The sequence below is a fragment of the Filicampus tigris genome, chromosome 2 (genome assembly GCF_054856515.1).
Source record: "Filicampus tigris isolate MCC_2025a chromosome 2, RoL_Ftig_1.0, whole genome shotgun sequence".
In the NCBI taxonomy this organism is placed as follows: domain Eukaryota; kingdom Metazoa; phylum Chordata; class Actinopteri; order Syngnathiformes; family Syngnathidae; genus Filicampus; species Filicampus tigris.
This window is the reverse complement of record NC_141218.1, coordinates 2570592-2593711: the sequence shown is the minus strand read 5'-3', so window position 1 is coordinate 2593711 and position 23120 is coordinate 2570592. Positions and strand designations below refer to the sequence as shown.

Genomic DNA, 23120 nt, shown 5'->3' with positions numbered 1-23120 from the left:
AAGTTTGCAACTTTTCAATTTACACTTAAAAACAAAAGTTTGAAAATTAGCACTTTGACACTTAAAAATGAAGCTTTGCAATTGAACTATTGACACTTCAAAATAAAATTTATTGACAGTAATGTGATCAACAGCTTCCTGTCTAGTAAAAGAAAAAAAATACTAAAATGTTACTCTCAAATCAAATAAAAAAATATGACACGTCTAAAGTTGAGCCAAATGAAAAACTCATCAGCAATCGTTCAACCCATCAGCAAGTCGTTGAGCGCCATCTTGTGGCTCAGCAATTCCGTACTTGTGCCTACAACTGCATGTCTAATTTTAAGTAATTACTAATAATTAATGCATCCGCTTCAGTATTTCCTCAGTAATTTAATTTTTTGATTTTTATTTTTTGTTCTCTTTTTGAAAAAATGTAACATCCACAAGAGAAATAGAAATAACTCTGAAAAAGCAGAAAACAAAACAAACATTATTATTTAAAAACAAACAACAAACATCTAAACTTCTTTGGGTACCTTCATTGGGGTTAAATAAATGAATTATTGTTCTGATGTATTATTCTTCTTAACAAAAACAAAAGCCACATTTATATCAGTCGCACGTGTTTCACAAAATGTAATAGCCAGTCAGTCATTAACATTTGATTAACATTAAGTTGCTGTTTTATTGATTTACCTGTGTTTTGATTTCAACGTTACTGTCAGGTTGAGTTTTGCATGTTGGTGGTCAGTCCTGCTCGTTTCTCCTCACCCACTAGGAGGCGCTAAATGACCACCAAAGTAACGAAGTGACTCTGCTCGTCATGTTGAAGTTAGGCGAAGAAGATGTCTAGCCCAGTGGATTTTTCTGCTTTTGTTTTTGCCTACAATGAACATTTTGGAACGTTCTTCTCTCCTATTGTGGTTGAAATTAAATTCGAAGCGCAACTTTGACTCCGTCACGACTGCGTGACTTCGGCCGCTGTTTACTCTTAAGGTAAATTTCTTTTGTTTTGAGCTCAATCATAGTTAGTCTGCTAAGCTAACTATGCTAGCTTGGCTAGCATCAGCATTTCTGAGAATCTGAATGGATTTTATTGCCATTGGAAGTCCAAGTTACATTCTCGAGACTGATTTTTTAAGAAGTTATAATTTTGGGGGCGGGCGGAGGGGTCGTTGTCCATTAGGCAGATGTTAATAATAATTCAAAAAAACATAATTTTTACATGGCAATCATCATTATTTCAGGATAAATGTGTAAATGTTGAAAGTTTGATTTACACGAGACCAGCATTAACTGACAGATGGCTTAAAGACGATTCCGGTCATGTAATTCCCCAGTGACAAATATTGAGACAGTTAGGATTCTTTAAAAGTGATGAAAATGTATTAATTTCTTAAACGTGATTCAGAATAGGATAATGACGTCACTGTTGTCGTATGAAGCCTTGCTGTTTCGAGAAGTGGTTCGCGTTTCGGGCGCCAGTCAGAAATACGTTTATTCATGCCCCAAACAAACAAACAAACGTGTTCCCATATTTGTCAACGGACTGAGTAAATCTGTCCAAGACGTCCCACAAGGTTACAAGTAGGCACTGGTGCAACTCATAGTACAGTACACATTTCATAACTTACTATTAGACTCAGAAGCTTTCTTTTATGTTTCAGTTCCATTTTTTTGTTCTCCAAATATTTTTGGAGTTGTGACTGAAAAATAACCCAAAAGTGCAAAGTCCACGGGTTACAATGAGCCAACAACCTGCTATTAAAAACTATTTATATTTCATATTATTTATATCTGCATTTATGAATACGTGTATCAACGCCTTTTATTTTGTATTTATTGTATTGTTTGTAAAGTGCCTTGTTACAGCTCTAGCTGTTATGAAATGCGCTATCTAAATAAAATTTTATTGTATTGCATATCCAAGTCAATACAGAAAGGAAAAAAATGTTTCTTTTTTATAAAAAGCATGCTGCCAATGTCACAGTCTTTTATTCAACAGCAATTTGAACATAAACATAGCATGTCATTTGTTCATTTTGCACCATAGCATTAACCACAAATGAATCCTAAACAGATTACATACAGTAAATAAACTCCAGAAGACCTAATGTTGTTGTTTTGATTCCACTAATGATTTTCACGCGGATACTGTTCAATTGACAATCAAGGCTTTGGCTACCGGAAGGGTTTGTGTGCGCATGAAGCCTCACCAGCTAAACCTTTTTGTGAACCAGTTGGATGGAAAGCTTCAAAGGTTCACAAGGCTGTGTGTGCGCATCCCAAAGGGGGTCAAGATTTTAGGTAGGACCTTCTTGTAGCATCAAACTTCCATACATTTATTGTCTTTCTCATATTTTCAAAAAGACAGCTCATTGGAAAGCTTGCTAAACGCAGAAACAGACAACATGATACAGTAGCAATGGTGTTACATTTTTGTAATGAACAAGTGAAGGCAGCGGTTGGTTTGCCAGTCATTTTGCCGTGAACGGCTCTGATTGCTCAATAGCCGGAGCGAAGTTGGGACCTTGTTTGAAAATGATTTTCAAAGTGAAGAGTGTTTTTATATGGGTGGTGTGTTCATCTACCATTGACCAATTGAGTTTTTCCAGATGCGTGTATGCGGACAGACATTTAGCATGACTCTGATTTGTTTCTTATCTTTTCATTGTCTGCATTTTGTTCTTGAAGATGTGTTAAAGGCTGTTGTGCCAGGAGATGGCGAACCGTTGAGTTGCTAGAAAAAAACCCCAAAGAAACTGTTTTTCCAGCTAGAAATTTCATTCCGGGATTTATTCTAGAATTCATTTCGGCGCACAACCTGGTTCTTGATGATGTCGCACGCCGCTTAGAAAGGTCTTGTGGACGAGCCCTTGAGCTGCTTGTGAAGACAACAGTATGCAACATCTTGCTGTCTAGCAGCCTCCTGCTTAGATTTGCGTGGGCTAGGCAGCTCTGAAGTCCATTTGCTGCTTCTGTTTCGCTTTGCAGCTCTCAGGAAGAATCTGCGTCAAGTGCACTTGAAATCCCAAGGTTTTTGTTCTCCTTCTGACACCAAATCAGACTAAACTTTCCCCCTTGGGTGCATTCTTTTTCAGCCGACAAACAGTAAGTCCAACCCCGTTCTATTCAAGTGTATGCGTTTTCAGGAAATACTGTTGTCATGGAGACCGATGTTCTCCACTTTGGCGTAAGCAGCTCTTTTTCGCTGTTGCCTTTGTGAGATGTGTTTTTGTTGTCCACATGTTGTCTGGACTTCCTGTTGTTTGGTTCGTCGCTCGCTTTCATCTTACGCTTTAATGGTATGGTCCTGAACGAGCCACGTGAAGAAGCATCAGCCTGTTTTTTTTTTTTTTGTGGGGGGTATGTTCTAAAACAAGAACTTGATGGCCCTCTCTTGAAGCGCGATGCTTCTCCCGGCTCCCATGATGCATTGCCGTGGAAATATTCGATACGTTTTCGACGTTCCAGACCGTCCTCTTGTCGAGACCCCCTCACTGATCCTGTCCTGTGTTCACCTTCTTCCCTGGCACTTGTTTGCAGCGTCCCGCCATGTCTCATCACCGGTGCCGGCGAACGCCTCTGTCCGACACCGACCGCCGACCTGGTCCAAGCCCCAGCGGCCTTTCAGAGCGCCGCCGCTCCTCGCCGGACCGCCACGGCTACTATGGGTATGAGTCCGAGTCTGGAACGTCGTCCTCGTCGGCGCCCGCCTTGCCTCTGGACTCGACGGACAGCGCTCTCAGCATCCTGAGCAGCTGCGGTCTGGAGCCCGCCGACTTGGCGCTCCTCGCCGAGTTCCCTGAGGACAAACTCACCGTCGAGTCTCTGCCGCAGCTCGTCCGCCAGATTAAATCCAACAGAAAAGCACTTAAGCCTCCTCCCGTCTCCCCCTCTCCCCTTCCCAGCTCACCAAAGCCACCCAGTGGCCGCTGGCATCAGAAACAGGAGTTGGTTCAGTACCCGCTAGGCCACATCAAGCCAACACCTCTTCTTGCAGAGCAGGTTCACGACTGGCAAGATCACTGGCAAAATCCCCCAAGATGTGCTCCGGTCTCCCAGACCCAGATCCGCACCAGGAGAGACCCTCCATCGCAGTCATTCAGATACTTTGCGGCGGACGCCAGACCTGGAACACCAGCAGCAACCCTTTCCTCCGGCTCCCTGCCCCAGCCCTGCAAAGATGAGCGGTCCTTCGCGCCGCCGGCCGAGAGCCGGTGGAGATCCGGGTCGGAACGAGGTCGCCCCCACGCCTCTGCCAGCCAGACTCGCAGCCAGCCTGCCAGTGCCGCAATGCCGTCCAAACAGGAAGTGCAGGATTTCTTCGGCACAGAACCTCAGACGTACCCAACATCGTGTTCTCTGTGTAACGCCTGTGTAATCTCAGCGGAGGTAAGTAGCCCGACAGTCTGATCCGGATGGCCTCTTTGGGGACGCTGGCGAAGTGTGCTTGTCCGAGACGGTGCGGTCTTCGGTGAGTCCGGCTGTCACGAAGGCATGGAAATGATCTGACGTGTGCTTTTTGTTTCAGAACTGGACGAAACACATCAACGGCACCCGACATGCCGACGGACAACTCAGCCTGCTGCAGCGGTGAGTCTCTCCTCACATGTATGCCTACGAGTTTTGTCACATTACTGCCCGTTTCCTGCTAGTCGCTTCGTTTTGACACTGCCGTTCGTCTGCTCCTCCGTCCGTCCTCCTCAGGTTTCCTACGTGGGACTGCCGCATGGAGACGCGCACCGGGTTAGTGCAGTGCGCTAGCTAATGGCATGACAGACACGGTTAGCGGCTGTGAGCAGCTAATGCATTAACGCGAGCGTTGTCCTTGAAGAGCTGACCGACAGTCCGAGACGAGAAGGAAACACAGAGGGACTCTCCAGTCGCCGCAGTCAACCATTGAGAGCAGGAGTAAGTCACACATCAAGTGGCACATCACACATCAAAGGCAAGCCTTTGCGGGGTTTCTTCAGTTTTACCTATCCGTCTTGTATTCCTTCTGTCCAGCAGGGTCGCAGGCTGGAACGAACCCAGAGAAGAAGGTAAGACTTGAAATTGATGCCCATTTACGTTTGGAGGTGTCGGTGCGTCTGAACATGTGGTCGCTTCCCTTTCAGCTTCCTCAGAGAAGCAAAGTGGCGTGTGTCAAGTTCCCTGCTCAGACAGTGGACGAGCCGTATCTGCGGAAACTGGCAGAGCCCTTCGGAACCATCACCGGGATCCTCATGTTTCCATCACTAGTGCGTCCACGTGAGCGTGCAGGACGTGGGTGGGCAACTGCGGTCCTCGGCGAGGGCAGCTGTCCTGCATGTTTTAGATGATGGGCTCATCAGCGAGCAGTACACAAAGGAGCCTGATAACAATCCCGATCATTGGAATCAGGTGTGTTGGCGGAGGGAAACATGCAGGATAGCGTCTCTCGAGGACCGCAGTTGTCCACCCCTGGTGTAGAAAGTCCATGGTGTAGAACATCAGGTCATGCACAAAAGCTTCAAGACGTCTCTTGCTTTCGCTTGAGCTTTTGTGGATCGCCAGCTTGAATTCATTTAAGGGACAAAGTGGTCATGACTTGACTGGCTTGATATCTCTAACAGACTAGTAATTTGGTACTTGCTTCAAACTTGAGGGTCCAGACTTGAGACCTCTCAAACCCCTTTTCAAGGGTCATCCTAAAGTGTCCCATTCTTGTGTCCCAACAACATGACGTGCCCGACGGAAAGTTGACTCAAAGCTGGCTGTTGTTGGCAGGCCTTTGTGGAGTTGGAATCTGTCGAGCAGGCGCAGGAGTTGGTGAAGTTCCACAACAAATGTCCTCCAAACGTGCGCGGTCAGCAAATAGACTTCAGCATCTCCAACACCTTTAACTTTGTCAAGGTGCGTGTTGACGGCCAATCACAACCTCACGAGTGCTGGTCCTCCTTGCGATGTTTGCTTGTTTGTTCAGAGCTCTTGCGTGGTCAGCTTCACGCCGCCTCCGCAATCGAACGACGACAAGTCGGACCTCCTCAATGTTGTCAAGCGCTTCGGTCTGCCTGTGTACACTCTCTTCCAGTGGTCCAAGGTGAGCCTTCCTTTGCACCAAAGCGCCACATAAAATCTCTCACCGCTATTTGACGATGTCCTGAATCTTTTCAGGCGTGCATAGAAATGAAAAATCTTGAAGACGCTGTAAAGTTGGTCAATTATTATTCCTCCAACAACCTGAGGATCAACGACAAAGTCCTCCATGTTTCCTTCGCGGTAGAAACCTCCAGTCTCAGGTGAGCGGGACCGGACAGACTGCCAGCCGCTCCTCATTGGCCCAGCTTTACTTAGTTAGCTTTCGCCCACTTCCAGAACAACAGCATTAGCTCAGCGCTACCAAGAAGATTCAACCGAGAGGGTGAGGAGCGGCGATGAAGACCACACGCCGCATGAATCCAAGAACAAGAGGGCAGAAGACCACAAGGACAGGTCCAGAGACAGGAAGACGAGATCTAGATCCAGAGACAGAAAGTCCAGGTCTAATTCCCGCAAAAGGAAGACAAGGTCCAAGTCCAGAGACAGGAAGGCCAGGTCCAGATCCAGAGACAAGAGTGAAAGGTCCAAGTCCCAAGAGAAAACTAGTAGTTCCAGTGCCAAAATAACAGAAGCAGAGAAGCCTGAGATGACCGGTAAGAAATCAGACTGAGGCACTTGAGCAGTTGTAGACAGAAGAAGCCTCATGTGTAGATTCCTCCAGAAGAAGGTGTGGGCCCTGCTTCATGACCTTTTTTTTGTCCTCGTCCACAGCATCCAGTTGCGCTTCTGCGGCAGTGTCGCTGAAACCCTCACAAGCTGACAGTGTTGACCAAGAACACAGCAACGTGGACGCAGAGTACGTCGTCATTGACGTGACTGATGTCCACCGTGTCTGGATGAAGACCGCGGCAGTTTTAACGCGCTCCCTTCCATGTGACGTTGCAGCTCCGAGCAAGAAGACAACAGCGACATCGAGGGAATGGCCGTCCTAGGCGAGGACGGAGAGGACCTGGAGGACGAGGATTTGGAAACCGAGGAGGAAACCGAGGAACAAATGGAAAAGGAGGAAGAACATGAAGTAGAAGAGGACTCGCCTGAACCAGAAGGCAGACCGCCGCTCCCACTTGAAGGTTCAGTGAACCTGTTTTTTTTTTTGCAGAGCCTCTTGAAAAACTACAATATGAAAACTTAAGTCTTTTGTACCTTCCACATACTTTAAACGCATTGAAACTTATACAAACACGTCAAATGATTCCTTAGCGTCTGTTCTCCTGTCTTGCTGTTAAATCATGGAAGTCAGTCATACATCAGACTCTTGATCAACCAGTGATCTAAGGAGAAGCTCAGCGTGCTTGCTGGAAGCGGTTTCCCACTGCTAGTTGACCATTACAATAAAACGGATGCATAAAACAAAAGAAAAAGAATGAAACATATTCAAACTCCAAAATATTGAATCAAACCATGAATAAAAAACGCCTGCTAGCTTAATGCTAACGTGATGTAAAGTGACATGGATGCTCTAACGGTAATTAAGAACCTTCAAATAACTACTTCTTTAACACACACGGAGCAGCGTCCCAAACAACAAGCGAGAATGAAACGTTATGCATTTGAGAAGAGCTGATATCTTGCCGTATTACATGCATGTTCTCTTAAGAATAACTAAAATCTCTTCAGTTGTCACATCGCTAGCTCTGCCGTAACTCCGACCGTCGAAAACAGCACTTTTAGGCCTTCCACGTTACGGGATCCACCTTGAGTTGTCACAGGCATTCAAATGAAGACGTAGAAGAAAGCGGGGGGGGGGGGGGGGGGGCTCCCCTCAAGACTTCCAGAAGCAGAACCAAAAATTGTGAGGCAGAATTTGGTTCTGTGCACCTCACCTGTGGAATAAACTTTATGAACACCTATGCAAAATGTCATGGAAATTTGATCGGACAACTTCTTCACAACTCCACTTCTGCTTTTTCATAAATCCAAAACCTGATTTTTAGCTTGATAATTACTTTTGTCATTGTACTGATTTGTTTTATCCTCTCCTTCATCGCACCTCCTTTGCCTTTTGTGTGAAGAGTTTCGACGAACTAAAGTTGCCTTGCCTTAAATGGCGCGTGTGGAATGTGTTCTCAGGGGAGAAAATGGAAGACGATAGTGAGGCTGATGGCGGGAAGCGTGACGAAGAACGACATCCCGGCAGCCAAGCAGAGGAGAAGCCGTATGAGGTTGAGAGCTTTGCGTGAACTCAGCCTGACGTGCACGCTGCCATCTTTGAAATTCTTCTTCCGGCTTGTTGCAGGGAGTGGACTTGAAGGATTGCATCACTCTGGATGAAGTGGGAGAGGACGTGAGCAGTGATGCGGGTAAGCAGGCATATGTTAGTTTGCCCCGGGCCAAGTTGTTGAAGCATCTCTTACGATTGCGCCGCAGGGGAAGGCGATGATGACGACTACAGTGACAAAGACGACGGGGTACGCAGCGCCTGCTTCCTGTCGCCCGCGCGCTTTGTCCAGGCGAGTGTCTCACCGGCTTGTTGTGCTCCTCCAGCACGTGTCTCGAGTTGTGTACTTCAAAGACCTTCCGCTGTCCTACTGCAACGCCGGCGACTTCGTCAAGCTGGCCAAAGGCCTCGGGAGGCCGGTGCGCTACTATCTTCTGCGGGGCCTACAAAAGGTTTGACAAACAATTCTACACTGCTTACGAACAAGTTGAGCGCAGAAGAAGGCTTTTGTGTTTCAGGAATTGTTCCTTGAAGTCATTATTTTGCCAACACCACCTACAAGATTAGATAATGCAGCCTCACTTCACTCCTTTCCAATTCCTTCTTTTTCACTTTTGGTGAACTGCAGTTCATTAACCGGCCCCAATAAAACGTAGTAGAGAGCTGGTTTAAGATCGCCGAGACGAGTTCACAAATCATTTAAAAATTGAATTACAAGCATACAATGGGACCAGAGAGGAAATTTTCAAACGATCATTCTAATAATATTCTTCTCTCATGTCATACAGTTTCAACGTGACAAAAAGTGTTCCAATTGTTTTGTGTATGGATGAATTAAAATCTGAAATGTTTGTAATTGTTGTCGGGTCTTTACATGTGACCAATAAAACTTGTCTTTCAGGGTTTCCTAGAGCTGTCACACAGCTCGGAGGCAATAAGAGTTGTCAATCAACTCAACATTCACTTTAAGAACACTCGAACCGCTGTCCTGATCTCCAACAAATATCGACGCCTCCTCAACGGGTCAGCATATTGGCCGACTCACGTCTCTTGAGTAGAGACCGGCGGCGCTAACTTGTTCTCGTTTGCAGCTCGGCGGTTTACTGGGACGAGCATGAGACGGGCAAGCGCAGACGTAGAAGTAGCTCGTGGAGCGAGCGGCCTGATGAACGCACGAGTAAAGGCAAAGATGAGTCCAAAGCTGGAAGGAAGGGTTCGTCCACATCAGACCAGGAGAAGGAAAAAAGAGCTCAGAAGACTCCAGAAAGGGAAGATCCAATCAGAAAGACCCAAGACAAGAAATTCACATCCAGGAACTCTTCAGACATTTTGTCCTCGTCGAAGTCGGACTGTGGGAATGTTCAGGACGTTGAGTCACAATCCAGAAAGACTGAGATCAAGTCAGAGTCTGAGAAGACTCTGGACATCAGGTCAGAAGGCAGGAAGACTGCAGAAAGTATGTCCGAGAACAGCAAGGTTCTGGGCGGCATATCAGACACTGGAAAGATTCATGAGAGTAAACCACAAGATGGGAACCTTCGCAGTACCCAGTCAAAAGACGGGAAGACTACAGAGGACAAATCAGATGGTGAGAAGACTCTTGAGAATAAACTAGAAAGTGGGAACACACTTGAGGCCACTTCAGGAGGCGGGAACACTCACAGTGTCCAATCAAAAGACGAGAAGGCTCCACAGAATGAATCAGAAGCTGGGAAGACTCTGGAGATCAAGTCTGACAACGGGACGACTCTGGAAGCTGCATCGCAAGGGGGGGAGATTTTGGAGGTCAAGCCAGAAAGTAGGAAGACTCTGGAGACTGCAGGGATTGAATCAGAAGCTCAGGGCACTTTGGAAAAGGATTCACAGGCCAGGAAGAGACGAAAGCAAGAGAGTGAATCGGAAAAAATGAACTCTCTGAAGATCTGTGAATGCAATTCGGAGGCTGGAAAGGCTGTCGAGATTCCAGAGAGGGAAAGTGTCCTTTCCAAAGCGTCAGAGCAAGTGTCCAGCAAGGATCGCCAAGGAACCAACTCCAGACAGGAAGATCCAAGTTCTGAAGAGAACTTGGGTGAGACGGTCAAGAGAATAGCATCTCCTGAGGACACGTCCGTGCCTAGAAAGATACGAAAGGAAGAGCAGAGAAGTGAAACGTCTGCTGAGAATGACAACAGTCACGTCCGTCTTTGTTCTTCTGCTTTTTTTTTTTTTTAAGGTGCCGTGGATGCATTTTGATGACTGTCGTGTTTGCAGGAAGCTGATGGAATTTCTGGTTCCCCCACAACACCCCTCCAACCCGTTGGTAAGCAGTCAGCCCCATATCAGGACTCGCACACGTTTGCCTTCACATCTTCTCGATGCTCACAGGAACCGAGTTTGTGCGTCCAGTCGTCGGCTACTTCTGCAACTTGTGTCAGCTGATCTACGCCGACGAGGACGAAGCCAAGGTGCAGCATTGCAGCAGCCGACAGCACCACTTCAAGTATCAGGTGAGCACGTAGAACAAAGACCAGGTCCCTTCCAGATTTTTTTTGTGTCCTTCAAATGTGGTAAACAAGCAGCGTTGTCCTTTCAGGAGAAGATGAAAATGGTGACCTGAGAGAATGTTGTTCACATTGTCAGCTTTCAATTGATGTCACATTTTTACTTTGCCAATAAATTTCCGTGACTTGATGTGTGTAAAACATTTATTAAAACATGAAACATGCTAGTAAAGTCCACCCACACTGTGGAAACTGATCGGATGAAAGTGGCGACATCACATGACAAGCTAACGTGTTAACGCGCAGTCCACTTGTCTAAGGTCAACATTGAAAGAAAAAAGGAAACACGGTCTAAGTGGCTGCTGTGGAAAAGAAAGTCACGCGCTCGTCTTCTTTGCTCGCTTCTTCTCCGCTTTGCTTCGTTCCTTCTCCAGATGGCTCTGAAACCACAAACGTCGTCACGGTGACATTTTGGCCGCTCTTGCGGCGCGGGCGCAGCCTCACCTGCAACTTGTCGTAGTGCATCTGGCTGCTGCAGTGTGTCTTCTTGGCCATGTCCTCGTTGGAGTAGAAGAGGAGACAGACGCGGCAGTAGTAACCCATCTTGATGTGTTCAACGCCTGCGCAAAGCACACCAGAACCTTCAGTGCCGGCGACTCGCTACCAGGAAGGCTTGGCCACCACTCGCTCACCGATAGGGCTGTCGGGATCAAACGGCGGCAGTGGCAAAGACGCCGCACTGCTTTTACGCTCAGGCGGCGGGGGGGCGCCGCCATTGTTCCGATCAGCTGATGGCTCCTCCTCTGTCGGCTGCATCAAAACAACCCAGATGAGTCACCGGATGCTAGACAGCGCTACAGCGTGAACAAAAACTCACTTCCTGGCAAACGGGAACATCAAGAATCTTCTCTGGGGCGTCCACTTCCATCTTCGGATGTGAGCTCAGCATGTCCTCTTCTTCCTGAGGTTCCATTTGCACCTGTTCTTGAGATTTCTTCGGTTCCTCTTTCAGCTCCTCCTCAGGTTTGTCATCCTCCTCCTCATTGATCGCCTTTTCCTCTTGGGGCTTCTCCAGCCCGCCTTCCTCCTGGGCTGCCGTCTGCTGCCCGTCTTCCTCCTGGGCTACCGTCTGCTGCCCGTCTTCCTCCTGGGCTGTCTTCTGCTGCCCGTCTTCCTCCTGGGCTACCTTCTGCTGCCCGTCTTCCTGCTGGGGTTTGAGTTCTGTTGGCTCCTCTTCCTCGGGTTTCTTCATTTCTTCTTTCTCCTTGATTTTCTTGGCTGGAGGTTCTTCTGAAGGTTTGGAGGACTTTGGAGACGAGCTGCTTGGCCTCCTCTTGGTGGCGCTGGGACAGCTATGCCTACACACAGTGAAAATAAGATGAAGCGAGAACGGAGCCGAGCTATGTACACTGACAAGTCGGATTTAGCAGACATTTTCTGGTGGTCCCAGAGAACAAGGACTAGCAGCAGCTCACCCGTATTTGAGCTGCGTATATTTCCTGCTGACGTAGATGAGAAGGCGTCTGCCGTTCAACTTTGCTTGGTTGGTTTTGTACGCTTGAGCCATTTCATCTGCTGCCTCCGCCTTCTCCATCTCCAGGAAACACTGCAGACAAAAAATTTAAAACAGAACACTGCTCCGCATCCCCGGCGCGGCGGTCTGGACGCAGACCCTCCGGCAAGCTGCATACCTCTCTCTTGATAGGGTTCAGGAAGTACTTTTTGACTTTGCCAAAGGGCTCCGCCAATTTGAGGACATCTTCATCCTCATATTTGCCGTTGGGCAGCTGGCCCACATACACCACCCTGCTGGCGCCGCACTGCAACGACAGGAAGCGAGGGCGGTCAGCTGAACGCCGGCCAGTTGCTACGCCGCGCGCCAACGAGGTCGCCCTCACCTGGATGGTCGGGTAGGTCAAAGAGTGGTTGACCCTCACGGGGCGCCCGCACACCGATGGCATGACGTTCCCATTGTAGAACTTAACCATCGCACGCGCTTCTTCTTCGGTGGCAAACTCTAGGAACGCCTGACATGAAACGGTGAGCACATTAGTCAAATGTGTCTAGGAACGAGCGTCATCGGCAACCGGAAGCCCGCGACTCGGCGATGCGCTACCTCGGGCCTCCAGTCCAGGACCAGATGCTTTACCACCTTCCCGAAGGGCGTCGCCAGTCCCAGCAGTTCATCCAAGAATTTGTATCCTCGTCTGAAACCCAGGATGTTGACCACGCGCAGCCCCTGGCGGGAGCAAAAGCTCACATGTCACTCCCCGTCTTTCAGACACTTGGGTCATTTTTGACACGTTGGCAGTTGCCGACACGTACCCCCTTCCTGGATGTGTCTGCAGACAAAAAGGAAAGACTGAACGTCATCATGATGATCATCACGTGATGGCGAGTGGTCCGTTGATAGCTTACCGGTGCCGTCAGATTGTCCTTCGTCTGCAGCCTCTTTCTCGTCCTCTTCGGGTAGCTCGTCCAGCGTCACAAAGTCTTCCATGTTCTCCATGAAGTCCTCATCCTGACCACGCAATGCACAACAAGAAAAATCCTTTGCTTTTCATTGGTCAAAACCTGAGTGAAGGCGCCTTGATTGTTATACCAGGCCGGCCGGACTTTCTGACCAATTAATAGAAATTTCATCGTTTCCCATGGCACACCTTAACAAGCTCTCACGGCACATGGTTGGGAATCACTGCTCCAGGCAGTAAAAGCTTAATGTGGCCATCAGTCCTCAGTCTCTGGCAGGTCCGAGATTTTGCAGAGACCTCGCGGGGATGTCTAGCCAGTCCCAGACAATGTAACACTTTGCAATGTCTCCGAGATGGGATAAAGACTTAAACGTATCCAAAAGGTCATGGGGGGAAAAAAAAAAATGAATCCCACCACGAGTCAGGAGACGCCGCAACTCCCCGCAACCAGCGGAGACTGAAGGCACCAACTACAGGTGAGTGGCAACAAATTTGAATATTGAGGTAAAATCCATTGGTTTCAATAATTTCTTTGTGAAACTTGGAGGTTGTATTAGTTCACACACACAAATTGAAATATTTCAGGCTTTTTATTTCGGTGATTATGGCAGAAAGACCCCAAAATAGAAAAGCCTGTCTTTCATAACATTTGAATATTTCACGTGACCAATGACAATTGATCTTAAACACAGAAATGTTGTCCTTCTGAAAAGTGTATTCAAGTTATCTGCTGTCAGCATTTTGTTGGGCCTCGTTTTGCATGAATGGCAGCATCAAGGCGGCGTGGCATGGAGGCCGTCAGCCTTTGGCACAGTTCAGCGGGTGTTATTGTAGCCCAAGTTGCTGTGGTGTTGGCATTTTTCTGATCTCTCCTCCTTCTCTTGACACTTAGCCCATCAATTTTCAACAGGGTTCAAGTCATGCCAGTTTGCTGGCCAATCAAGTTATTCCATGGCTATGAAAGCGGGTATTGGTAGTTTTGGCTTTGTGGGCAGGTGCAAAATCCTGCTGGAAATTCAAATCATCGTCTCGAAAAAGCTTGTCGGCAGCGGGACACATGATGGACGGCTGCGTTGACAGTCCATTTGAAAAAATCCAAACGGAGCGACGGCACCAAAAGGTCTGGGGTCCCCCCACACCATGACTTGACTTTTGTGCTCTCCAGTTTTCCTCCAGACTTTGATTCCCAAATGAAACGCCAACTGGACTTCCATCTGAGAAGAGGAGTTGGGAGCACTGATCCGGGGATGGCTCAATGCATGAGATCGTGCTGCACCGACGCCGGCCTCACTCAGGTCAGCCCTTATGAAGCACCCAAGATTAGGGAATAGCGTTGCTTGATGATCCTCTCTCAATATCACTTGTGCACCTTTTCCCTTTTCTCTTAACACTCTATTCGCGTCCTTGGACACAGCGTGTCATGATATTGTAATTTTTGTGAAATCAGTTTTCGAAAATTATTTGGGGGCTTTCTGCCATAATGATCACAACTGAAACGGGGAAAAAAAAAAGGCTTGACATATTTCACTTTGTGCGTGGTGAGCAAACACGCAAGTTTGACCTTGTGAGACAAATTATGAAAATAAATGGGACTTTTCCTGGCTTTTCTACTTTTGTGACACCCACTTTCACTTTCACGTCATGCCTGTGAAGAAGTTACCTCCTCCGTTGTCTGCTTTATGCCACTTGCCGCTTCGTTTGGCTGCTCCTCCGACTCGCCCACCTGCTCAGCGGCACTGCCCGTATCTGCAGGCGAGGTCTCATCCATGACGTCGCCGACCTTCATGACGTCACAGACGTCACTCTCCTTTGCGACGCCATCCCCATGACCATCGGGAGCCTGTGAAGACATCTCCTTCAGAACAGTGCTACGCAAGGCCCATGTTTTTCCCGTCTCAGGACCTGTCACCTTATTCTGAACGCCGTCCTCCCCTGCCACAGGCTCCTCCCCCTCCACCGACGCCTCGCTCGGTTTTTCCTCCTCATCCGCACCCGTGGGACTGCGACCCTCCTCGCCCTCACCTTCGCCCTCACCCTCCTGCACTCCCGCCACCTCGTCGTCGTCGTCGTCCGCCTCGCCCTCTGAAGCCGATTTGGCTCCGTTCTCCTCGTCTCGACTCCCGGAAGGCGACCGGGATCGGGATGACCTTCTCTTGCTTCCGGCCTTCCAATTGCTCCCCCCGACTGATTCCTTCTGTCTGCGGTTGATGCTGTTAAAATGTAGTAAAAGAAGCAGAAGAAGAAGCAGGTGGTGAAGCTACCGTTCCGGAGGCGTTGTGTTGACGAGTTGCTACGTGGACTCACTTGAGCGTCTTGTACTTTGTGCAGATGTTGAGGCGGACGGCTCGGCCTTTGATTGTGAGCGGATTGAGCGTGTGGTACTTGACCATCATCTCGGCGTCCTCGGGTCTTCCCAACTGGATGAACGCCTGGTGATGACCGCCACGTTAGTGTGGACGGGGGGGATGATAAGTACGAGGTTGACCACCCTCTCCCCTCAGCAGATTCCAAAAAAAAAATTACATTTTTGTATTACGAAGGACTCGCTACATACGGAGGAGACAAAGTAACGACTTGGGAACAATTCCTAGCGGCTTGTAACTCGTTTGTGCGTCACCTGGTCTGTCAAGAAGAGATGTTTCTCCACTACGCCAAAGCGAGCGGCGACGGTCAGCAGCTCCTTTTTCTTGTCTTCTTCTCTGGGTAGGTTGGAGAAAAAGACCACCTGGCTGCTGCGACGCGGGGCGTCCCACGACAGTCGGTCCGACGACCGTTCTTCCTTCTGCCGGGGGGTAGAGGGGGCCGTGTCAAGACTTTCAGACAGAGGCGGGCGTGTCGCGGCGTCAGCGGCGTCACCTGGATGACTATCAGCCTCCTGGACAGGTAGAAGGTGATCGACTTCCCGTAGAGCATAGCCGGATTCTGCTGGTAGTAGTTGACCATGTCCAAAGCCTCCTCGTGCGTCTCCATCTCCAGGAACGCCTGCTCGGATGCCGACCACGAGAAACACAGACCACCACTTGTGTTTGTGATTGCGCACTAGCACCACCCAGTGGTAAAGTCAGCAAATGAAATACTTTTAAAAAACAGACCTTGGTCTTGAGGACCAGGTGCTCCTGCAGACGACCGAAAGGTTCGGCGAAGGAGAACAAAGTCTTGTTGCTGAGCGGCTTCCTGTCATATTTCACCACCACCACTCTGCTCCTCAACTGCGGGGAACGTTCGACGTTTTCATCAGTGTTCTCATATCACTTCAGGACCATCGACATGCACGAGAAAAAAAGAAGAAGAAAAAAAAAACTGACCACGTTTGGTTCCGAGCGGTTCTGCCTTGACATGCCGCCGAGACCCAAGCCTGATCCTGACGCGCACACACAAAAGGAATGTTGGGCGCCATCCCATCATCATATGAAGCGTGTTGGAAAGGAGGCGCGTCTCACCCCAACTGGACGGCATCCTGCCTGCCGGGCCGGGCCCCGAGGGGGCGGGTCCCAGCAGCCCCGCTGACAGGTTGGTGGACTCCATGATGCCGCTGAAACGCACAACACATTAGCAAAGCATAACGGCCTCCCAAAATTTTGTGGCACACCGTAAATTGATTTCCTCTTATTCCTCAACTGGCAGAGAAATACTTTGACAAATGCAGAAACTAAAATGATTCACATTCACATTTTGCTGTGTGGCTTTTGACAAAATTAAGGTCGCGTCAACGGCACGACTTGCAATTATTAGCAGTCAAGGGCGATATATTTTCTAGCAAAGGACATTTTGGCATCGAAATTTGAATACAACTGCAACGCTTACATTGAACTTTATTACGCATCTTCTCCGGTATGCAACATGTGTTCATGCGTTGGTTACCTTCTGCCTGGAGCTCCACCGAGATCCCACTCGGGGTACCTGCGAGACCACCACAAGGAGACGGCTATCGTTAATCCAAAGCAAACCGACGCATGGGAGTTTGTGTGTGACTCACATGTTGAGTAGCACACGCCTGTTCTCAGCATGTCGAAGTCCGTTGGTGTGTTGACTCCACTCCTACACGCACACAAAATCAGCCCACACTCACGTCACTATGGCAACCCAACAGCAGCGGCGTTCCCGCTTGTGTGCCCATGTGTAGTATGTGTGTCCAAAGTGTACGTTATCGTTACGTGTGTAAGATCAAAAAGGAAAGCGTCCTTGACGGCAAGAAGACCAAATGGATGACGGGCAACAGGGTGGTCCCGTGTGACAAAAAGATGACAGAGGGAGGGAGAGAGGCGTGGCTTTTACTCACCATGTTGGAATGCACATCAAAGTCACAAAGAGAGCACACGTGCGGGAAGCGGGGCGGCGGGGCTCCCAAGAAGTCTTGGACTTTTCCCAGCGATGGGGAGCCCGTCCTGTGCTGCGAGAAGGCGCCCTGGGACAGCGACGCCCCCTGAGGACCGCCGTAGGAATCGTGGTGCGAAAGTTCAGCGTACGACCTCTCTCTGCTCCCGCCACCGCCGCCAAAATTCAAGCCCCCTCCGCGGCTGACAGAAGCGAAGCCAAAGTCCGATGAGCCCGAACCCTGAGCGAAAGAGGAGCCGCCCATTCTGCCCCCATTGTCCCAGCCGGAGGAGGTCGGCCCCCGGCCCATCTTGCGGTTCTTGAGCTGCAGGAGGATCTGCGGGAGCGTGTCCACGCTGATGTCCTCCTCGGGGATCTGAGCCAGAACGTCCAGATCAGAGGGTGACAGCCCCAAGCTGGCGAAAAGCTTCATGGTGCCGCCAAGATGGCCGCCGCCGCCGCCGCGGGGCATATGAGAGCCGCTCTCCTGGTTGTCGGCGCCGCCCACCCCCACGACACCGCCCCCCATCTGGCGCACGGGCCGCTGCTGCTCGTTCATGCTGAAGCTTAAGGACTCGGCGGCGGCGGCCAGGTGGCCCCGCCCCGCCGCGAAGCCTTTCGGAGCGCCGTCCATCGCAGATCAAAGACGACGAGAACAAGTTCAAGAGACGTCCGGCGCAAAGTCAAGTCTGGAGCAAAGAGGCAAGCAGAGTCCTGAAAGACAGTGAAGGACAGGCAGACATTGTGGTCTTCGCTCGCGTCCACCGAGAGCAGAGCAGCAAACACTCGCAGTCGTCCCCGGGCTGACCGCGACTACACAAGCATGAGGAGGAGCATGAGGACAACAACGGGCATACTAACATCCTCTGCAGACATAAAGCAGGAAGCTCGAAGTAGAAAAGGAGAGTCACGTGGTCAGAGAACCGCTTCGGTAAAGCAAGAACATCTTGGTCGTCAATAATCAATAGAGACAAAAGAGCAATTGGCCCAACCACGCTGGATCCACTTCAAGGCAACTTGCAGTCGACCGACGTGTTCTAACATGGAAGCAGACGTGATAATTAGCACAAGTGCTAACCGCTCCGATGTCCTGATATTAAGCGGGCGTGCTAGGCTAACGCACTCGAGCGCAGCTAGTAGGCTATGCACAACAGTTCTTTGCGTCAGCTGCGAACAAGTCTTCGCTTCTGAGTTGAAATGCACAACAGTGGAAAGAAATGAAAGAAAGAAAGGAAAGGCACGACATCGTAGCGTCGCCAGAGCTAACGTTAGCATTAGCTCGTGGAAAAACGCCTGTTAGCCACGGAAGCTAACGCTCGCGGCCGGAATATTCTTGAATAAATGCAACACTAGAACATAACGTGCAGCTAGATGATCATAAAGCGGGCCAAGTGAAAGTATGAAATGTTCACGTTGAAGTCTTCCTACCCGTCTTTGTGTCGTCTTCTTGAGAGCTACAAATTGTGCCAAAGCCACCACGCAACTCTCGCGATATGTGCGCTGTTGTCAGTGACGTCACTGACGGCCTCCACATTCGCTTTGAAGCGCATACCCGCCAGTAAAAAAACAACAAAATTGTTGGGTTTAAAAAAAATATATTTATTATATTAAATCAAATTTGATTCAAATTGTGCAAAGAAACGTAGGAATTTAAGACTATAAGGAAAACTTCAGAATTTTAGGTAACGTTGATACAACTTCAGATTGCAAAAGAGTACAGATCTGATGATTGTTTTTATGACAAGTGTTGACGCATAGTTTACCATTTGGGGAATGGGGATTCAGTAAGCTAAGTCAAAGAAGCATCAAATACAGAATCACTAACAATATACAAATCCTAAAGAGCATTAACTGTCGTTTTTATATTCATTCAGTCATTCATTATCCATACCGCTTCTCCTCACAAGGGTCGCGGGCGTGCTGGAGCCTATCCCAGCTGTCTTTCGGGCAGTAGGCGGGGGACACCCTGAATTGGTTGCCAGCCAATCGCAGGGCACACAGAGACAAACATCCGCACTCACAATCACACCTAGGGGCAATTTAGAGAGTCCAATCAACTTACCATGCATGTTTTTGGAATGTGGGAGGAAACCGGAGTACCCGGAGGAAACTCACGCAGGCACGGGGAGAACATGCAAACTTCACACAGGGAGGCCGGAGCAGGGATCGAACCCACGACCTCTGAACTGTGAGGCGGACGTGTCTTACTTTAAGTACAGCACTTCATATGCAGCTCTGTTTGTTTGTTTTTAAGTCCTCTTTGAATAAAGTTAATTGAATTGCGTATATTTCAATGTCAATGCTTTTGCCTGTGTGGGAACGTTGTCCTGCCCAACATGGCCGTCGGTAGGCATGTCGGTTCGCTCATTGCGATGTGCACTGCATAGACTTGATTTAGCAAAGCTCGATTCCACTTAAGTTCTCTTTTTTCCAACCCTCCACTGTCGTCGTTTTCCTTGGCTAGCTGATACGCGAAGGCCCCATCGAAATTTGAGCCAATCCCAAGCGAGCAGCGCGTGACCTCAGTGGTAAACAAACAGCAGCCTAGCGGCCATTACAGTCTTGAGCGCGACGCCAGCGAGACGGAAAACACCGAGCGAGTTTCGTGGTAAGTTAAGTACATGACACCAAAGTCGTTTTGGGGACTAACATAATTCATTTGATCCCACTGACATTGTTGTCGCCTCGGTGACGTCACGCGACGATGTTTGTCCGTGTCGCGCTGCTAACATTTAGCAGTCGTGCTCTGGCAAATAATCAATTACAAATCCTTTGTTGCTCATCAGCAGAATTTTCAAATCTTTCTACTTTAGTATTGATTCGTTTGGTGATTTTTTTTTTTTACTCTCACTCCCTATATTTCTAAACAGATAGCTGCACTTTTAGTCCTTGAGCAATATGTTTGTAGGTAAGGCAGCTTCATTGCTTAAACGCATTTCATCCACAAGGTAACCTAATCTGCTTCACAGAATTAAAAGTCCAGTACAAAATTTAAAAGTATTTACAAACAAAATAGCAAAAGACATTTTAAAATCAAAGCAAAGCTTTCTATGATTACCAAAACAATGAACAGTGCAAGAACAATATTTTTGGAAAATGTAGGTGCTACTAACGTTATTTTTTTTGTTTCCCTCCACAACTTCCGTGGAGGACAACACAATGTAACAATGACATAAATGGTTGTGCTGAGGTTAACTGCGTTTGATATCTTGATGAAAAGCAGAAAAAAATTGGGACAGCAGCTACGACTCAGAGAAGCAAGATATTCCCTATTTAAAGAGGCACGAAAGCTCCAAAGTGGCGTCACAGCGGCGTGTCCCAATATGTCTGGCGGCGATATCGATTGAGTTTGGGTGTCAAGGCACCGCTGCACTGAGCCACCTGTGCCCGTCGCAGGAGTGGCGCCATGAAAGACCCGAGGCTAAGTCAGGCCGTCGCCACCGACGACGGGGCACCCATTGTTCAAAGCGGCCCGCTGGATTCCGACCCGTTCGCCGAGTACATGTGGATGGAGCACGAGGAGGAGTTCAACAGGCAGGTGAGGCGGGCCCGCCCATGCCATCCGTGGCGCCGGCCGCCTTTGCCTGCTGATTGGTTGTGGGCCCTGATGTCACGCAGGTGGAGGAGGAGTTGTGGGAGGAGGATTTCATGGAGCGATGCTTCCAAGAGATGCTGGACGAGGAGGAGGCGTCGGAGTGGTTCGTCCCGGCCAGAGACCTGCCGGATACTTGCGGCCAGAGGGCGGACCGGGCGGGGGTGAGACGGCCATGTTTGCTTTCCGACTGACTCCACTTGCGACTTCTTGGAGATGTGAGCCGTCGTTCGTTTTTTTTTTTTTAATTTATTTATTTTTTCCTTTGGCTTGTGAGGCCAAACAAACTTGAGTGCTGTATGGCGGCAGTGAAATCAACTCAACAGATATTCGTCCAAAAAGAGCCTTCATGCTGTTTCTTGCCACTCACAGTTTAAGAAAGGCCTTGCTAGCTTCATGCTAACACTAATTGGCATCTGTGTTGCACTGCGTGCACCCTTTCAGCAACAGCCTGAACACAAATAGTTCTGCAACAGTATTCGAAGCAATATATTCTTTATCTTTTGCTTAGAACGGCTGATATTAGTGCTGAAGTGATGATCTCAGGGAGGGGTTAAGTTGTTGTCATGGGTCTCCAAACTTCAATGATGACAATGCGGAGCTTGAAAGGTAGCCCCTCGCTTGCGATGCAACTGCGTCTTGAGATATCAGTTCAAGCACACTCGTAGCTGAAAACGCTTGGCGCTCAAATCATCTAAATGATGAACCAAAAATGACATGAATCCGTTGCAGAACCCCCCCCCCCCAAAAAAAAAACATAAATTGTTGTTGAGTGTCTTAATAAGTAAAAATAGCATCCCGTAATATTGTACTTCAGAAAAATAGACGGTAGGGACATCGCGACATACAAGAACTTATATTATGTTACAGTGCCTTGCAAAAGTCTTAGCCCCCTTGAAGGGTTGGACCTTTTGCCACATTTCACGCTTCAAACAGAAAGAGATCAAATTTTTCGTTTCGGGAATGAAACTGACACACAGACACACAAGCTCCCAATGAACACTCATCATTGGCGGCCATCGGGTCTGTTTGGAATGTGACAAAAAGGTCAACAAGTTCAAGAGCAGCTAATACTTTGACAAGGCACCGCATATGACCGAGGACTGTTCTATTGTCTGCCTCAATGTTGCCGAACCCTTTGTGCGCAATCTGCTGCTTAAAGTTTTAAATCACAGCATGATAGATGCTAATTAGTGTTAGCATGAAGCTAGCTGGGCCTTTTCTTTTCTTTTTTTTTCTTTTACCGTGAGTGGCTTTAAACAGCTTGAAGCCTCTTGATGGAAGAATTCTTGACTATCTGACAAACTTGTTGTAAACTGAGTTGAGTTCACTGCCACCATAAAGCACTCATACCTGCAATTTGCACTCACAAGTCAGAGGAGGGGGGGGGGGAAATCAGTTGAACGGTAGCTCGTATCTGGAGAGCTCACAAGTTGGAATCTCTCAAGTGGCTGGAGTATTTGTGCCTCCTCCCAGCAGAGGGCGACGTCTGACTTGAGCTTTTGTTGTGGGCATTCAGACCAACATCCCGAGCGTCCTGAACCCCAACGCCAAGGAGTTCACGCCGGGCATCCAGAAGCACATCATGTGACCGCACGCTGTCCCGTAGTGGGCGCGTCCCCGAATGTAAACAATGCGCTTGATTGGCTGCCATGCTGCTGGTGTGTTGTCACGTTGCCCTGTGCCGTCTGCTTGCTAGTGGCTTCAGGTAGGTGCCGTGCTACCCACAATGCTTTGCTGCTGCACAAAGGGCACAAAACTACTGTAGAGAAAACAAAAAGACATGTTAAAAAAAAAAAAAAAAAAATCTATTTTTCTTAAACTGTTTGAAAATAAATGTTTATTGAAGAAATTGGACAGTAGTGGTCTTGTGTTTGAACGGAACGTTTGAAATAGAAACTACACAAGCTCACGTAACCCAACGCTCAAATAAACGCAGCACAATGTTCCTTTCCGTACAAAATAAAACCTTTGGCAGCCTTTTTGGCATCTAGCGCTCACGCTCGGTCTACTCCATTGTCATTGGCTGATCTTACCCCTTTTCAAAATAATCCTACTCC

At 48.5% G+C, this 23120-nt stretch overlaps 3 protein-coding genes across 11 annotated transcripts; 2 read left to right on the top strand and 1 right to left on the bottom strand.

The window, feature by feature from the left end:
• Positions 1-813: 813 nt before the first annotated feature.
• On the top strand, positions 814-16052 carry LOC147150828 (uncharacterized). Of its 3 annotated transcripts, none has more exons than XM_086023779.1 (22): positions 814-978; positions 3529-4377; positions 4517-4578; positions 4693-4731; positions 4820-4896; positions 4993-5027; positions 5103-5225; positions 5734-5859; positions 5930-6046; positions 6121-6245; positions 6322-6638; positions 6757-6841; positions 6931-7115; positions 8116-8207; positions 8282-8345; positions 8413-8453; positions 8530-8655; positions 9105-9226; positions 9295-10378; positions 10454-10502; positions 10568-10689; positions 14320-16052. In XM_086023779.1, the coding sequence occupies exons 2-22, from the start codon at positions 3538-3540 to the stop codon at positions 14335-14337; spliced, it is 3849 nt and encodes a 1282-aa protein (XP_085879905.1). In that variant the 5' UTR covers positions 814-978; positions 3529-3537; the 3' UTR covers positions 14338-16052. The 3 variants fall into 3 exon arrangements, with proteins under 3 accessions (XP_085879905.1, XP_085879904.1, XP_085879903.1); XM_086023778.1 differs by lacking the exon at positions 14320-16052 and adding an exon at positions 10776-10873 and having other exon boundaries at positions 4996-5027; XM_086023777.1 differs by lacking the exon at positions 14320-16052 and adding an exon at positions 10776-10873.
• matr3l1.2 (matrin 3-like 1.2) lies at positions 10870-19009 on the bottom strand. Of its 3 annotated transcripts, none has more exons than XM_086023781.1 (21): positions 18897-19009; positions 17434-18182; positions 17131-17192; positions 17016-17054; positions 16595-16686; positions 16460-16515; positions 16247-16363; positions 16011-16136; positions 15772-15936; positions 15459-15583; positions 15064-15364; positions 14815-14994; positions 13102-13204; positions 13009-13025; positions 12800-12922; positions 12375-12710; positions 12159-12289; positions 11561-12041; positions 11376-11493; positions 11188-11303; positions 10870-11123 (listed from the first exon to the last, which is right to left on the bottom strand). In XM_086023781.1, the coding sequence occupies exons 2-21, from the start codon at positions 18100-18102 to the stop codon at positions 11061-11063; spliced, it is 3420 nt and encodes a 1139-aa protein (XP_085879907.1). In that variant the 5' UTR covers positions 18103-18182; positions 18897-19009; the 3' UTR covers positions 10870-11060. The 3 variants fall into 3 exon arrangements, with proteins under 3 accessions (XP_085879907.1, XP_085879906.1, XP_085879908.1); XM_086023780.1 differs by having other exon boundaries at positions 18330-18960; XM_086023782.1 differs by having other exon boundaries at positions 12375-12503; positions 12582-12710; positions 17434-18959.
• On the top strand, positions 16135-22915 carry paip2b (poly(A) binding protein interacting protein 2B). Of its 5 annotated transcripts, XM_086023793.1 has the most exons (5): positions 18381-18399; positions 19933-20076; positions 20865-21006; positions 21087-21224; positions 22580-22915. In XM_086023793.1, the coding sequence occupies exons 3-5, from the start codon at positions 20875-20877 to the stop codon at positions 22649-22651; spliced, it is 342 nt and encodes a 113-aa protein (XP_085879919.1). In that variant the 5' UTR covers positions 18381-18399; positions 19933-20076; positions 20865-20874; the 3' UTR covers positions 22652-22915. The 5 variants fall into 5 exon arrangements, with proteins under 5 accessions (XP_085879918.1, XP_085879917.1, XP_085879915.1 ...); XM_086023792.1 differs by lacking the exon at positions 19933-20076 and having other exon boundaries at positions 16135-18399; positions 20865-21002; positions 21087-21278; positions 22540-22915; XM_086023791.1 differs by lacking the exon at positions 19933-20076 and having other exon boundaries at positions 16136-18399; positions 20865-21002; positions 21087-21278.
• Positions 22916-23120: the final 205 nt, after the last annotated feature.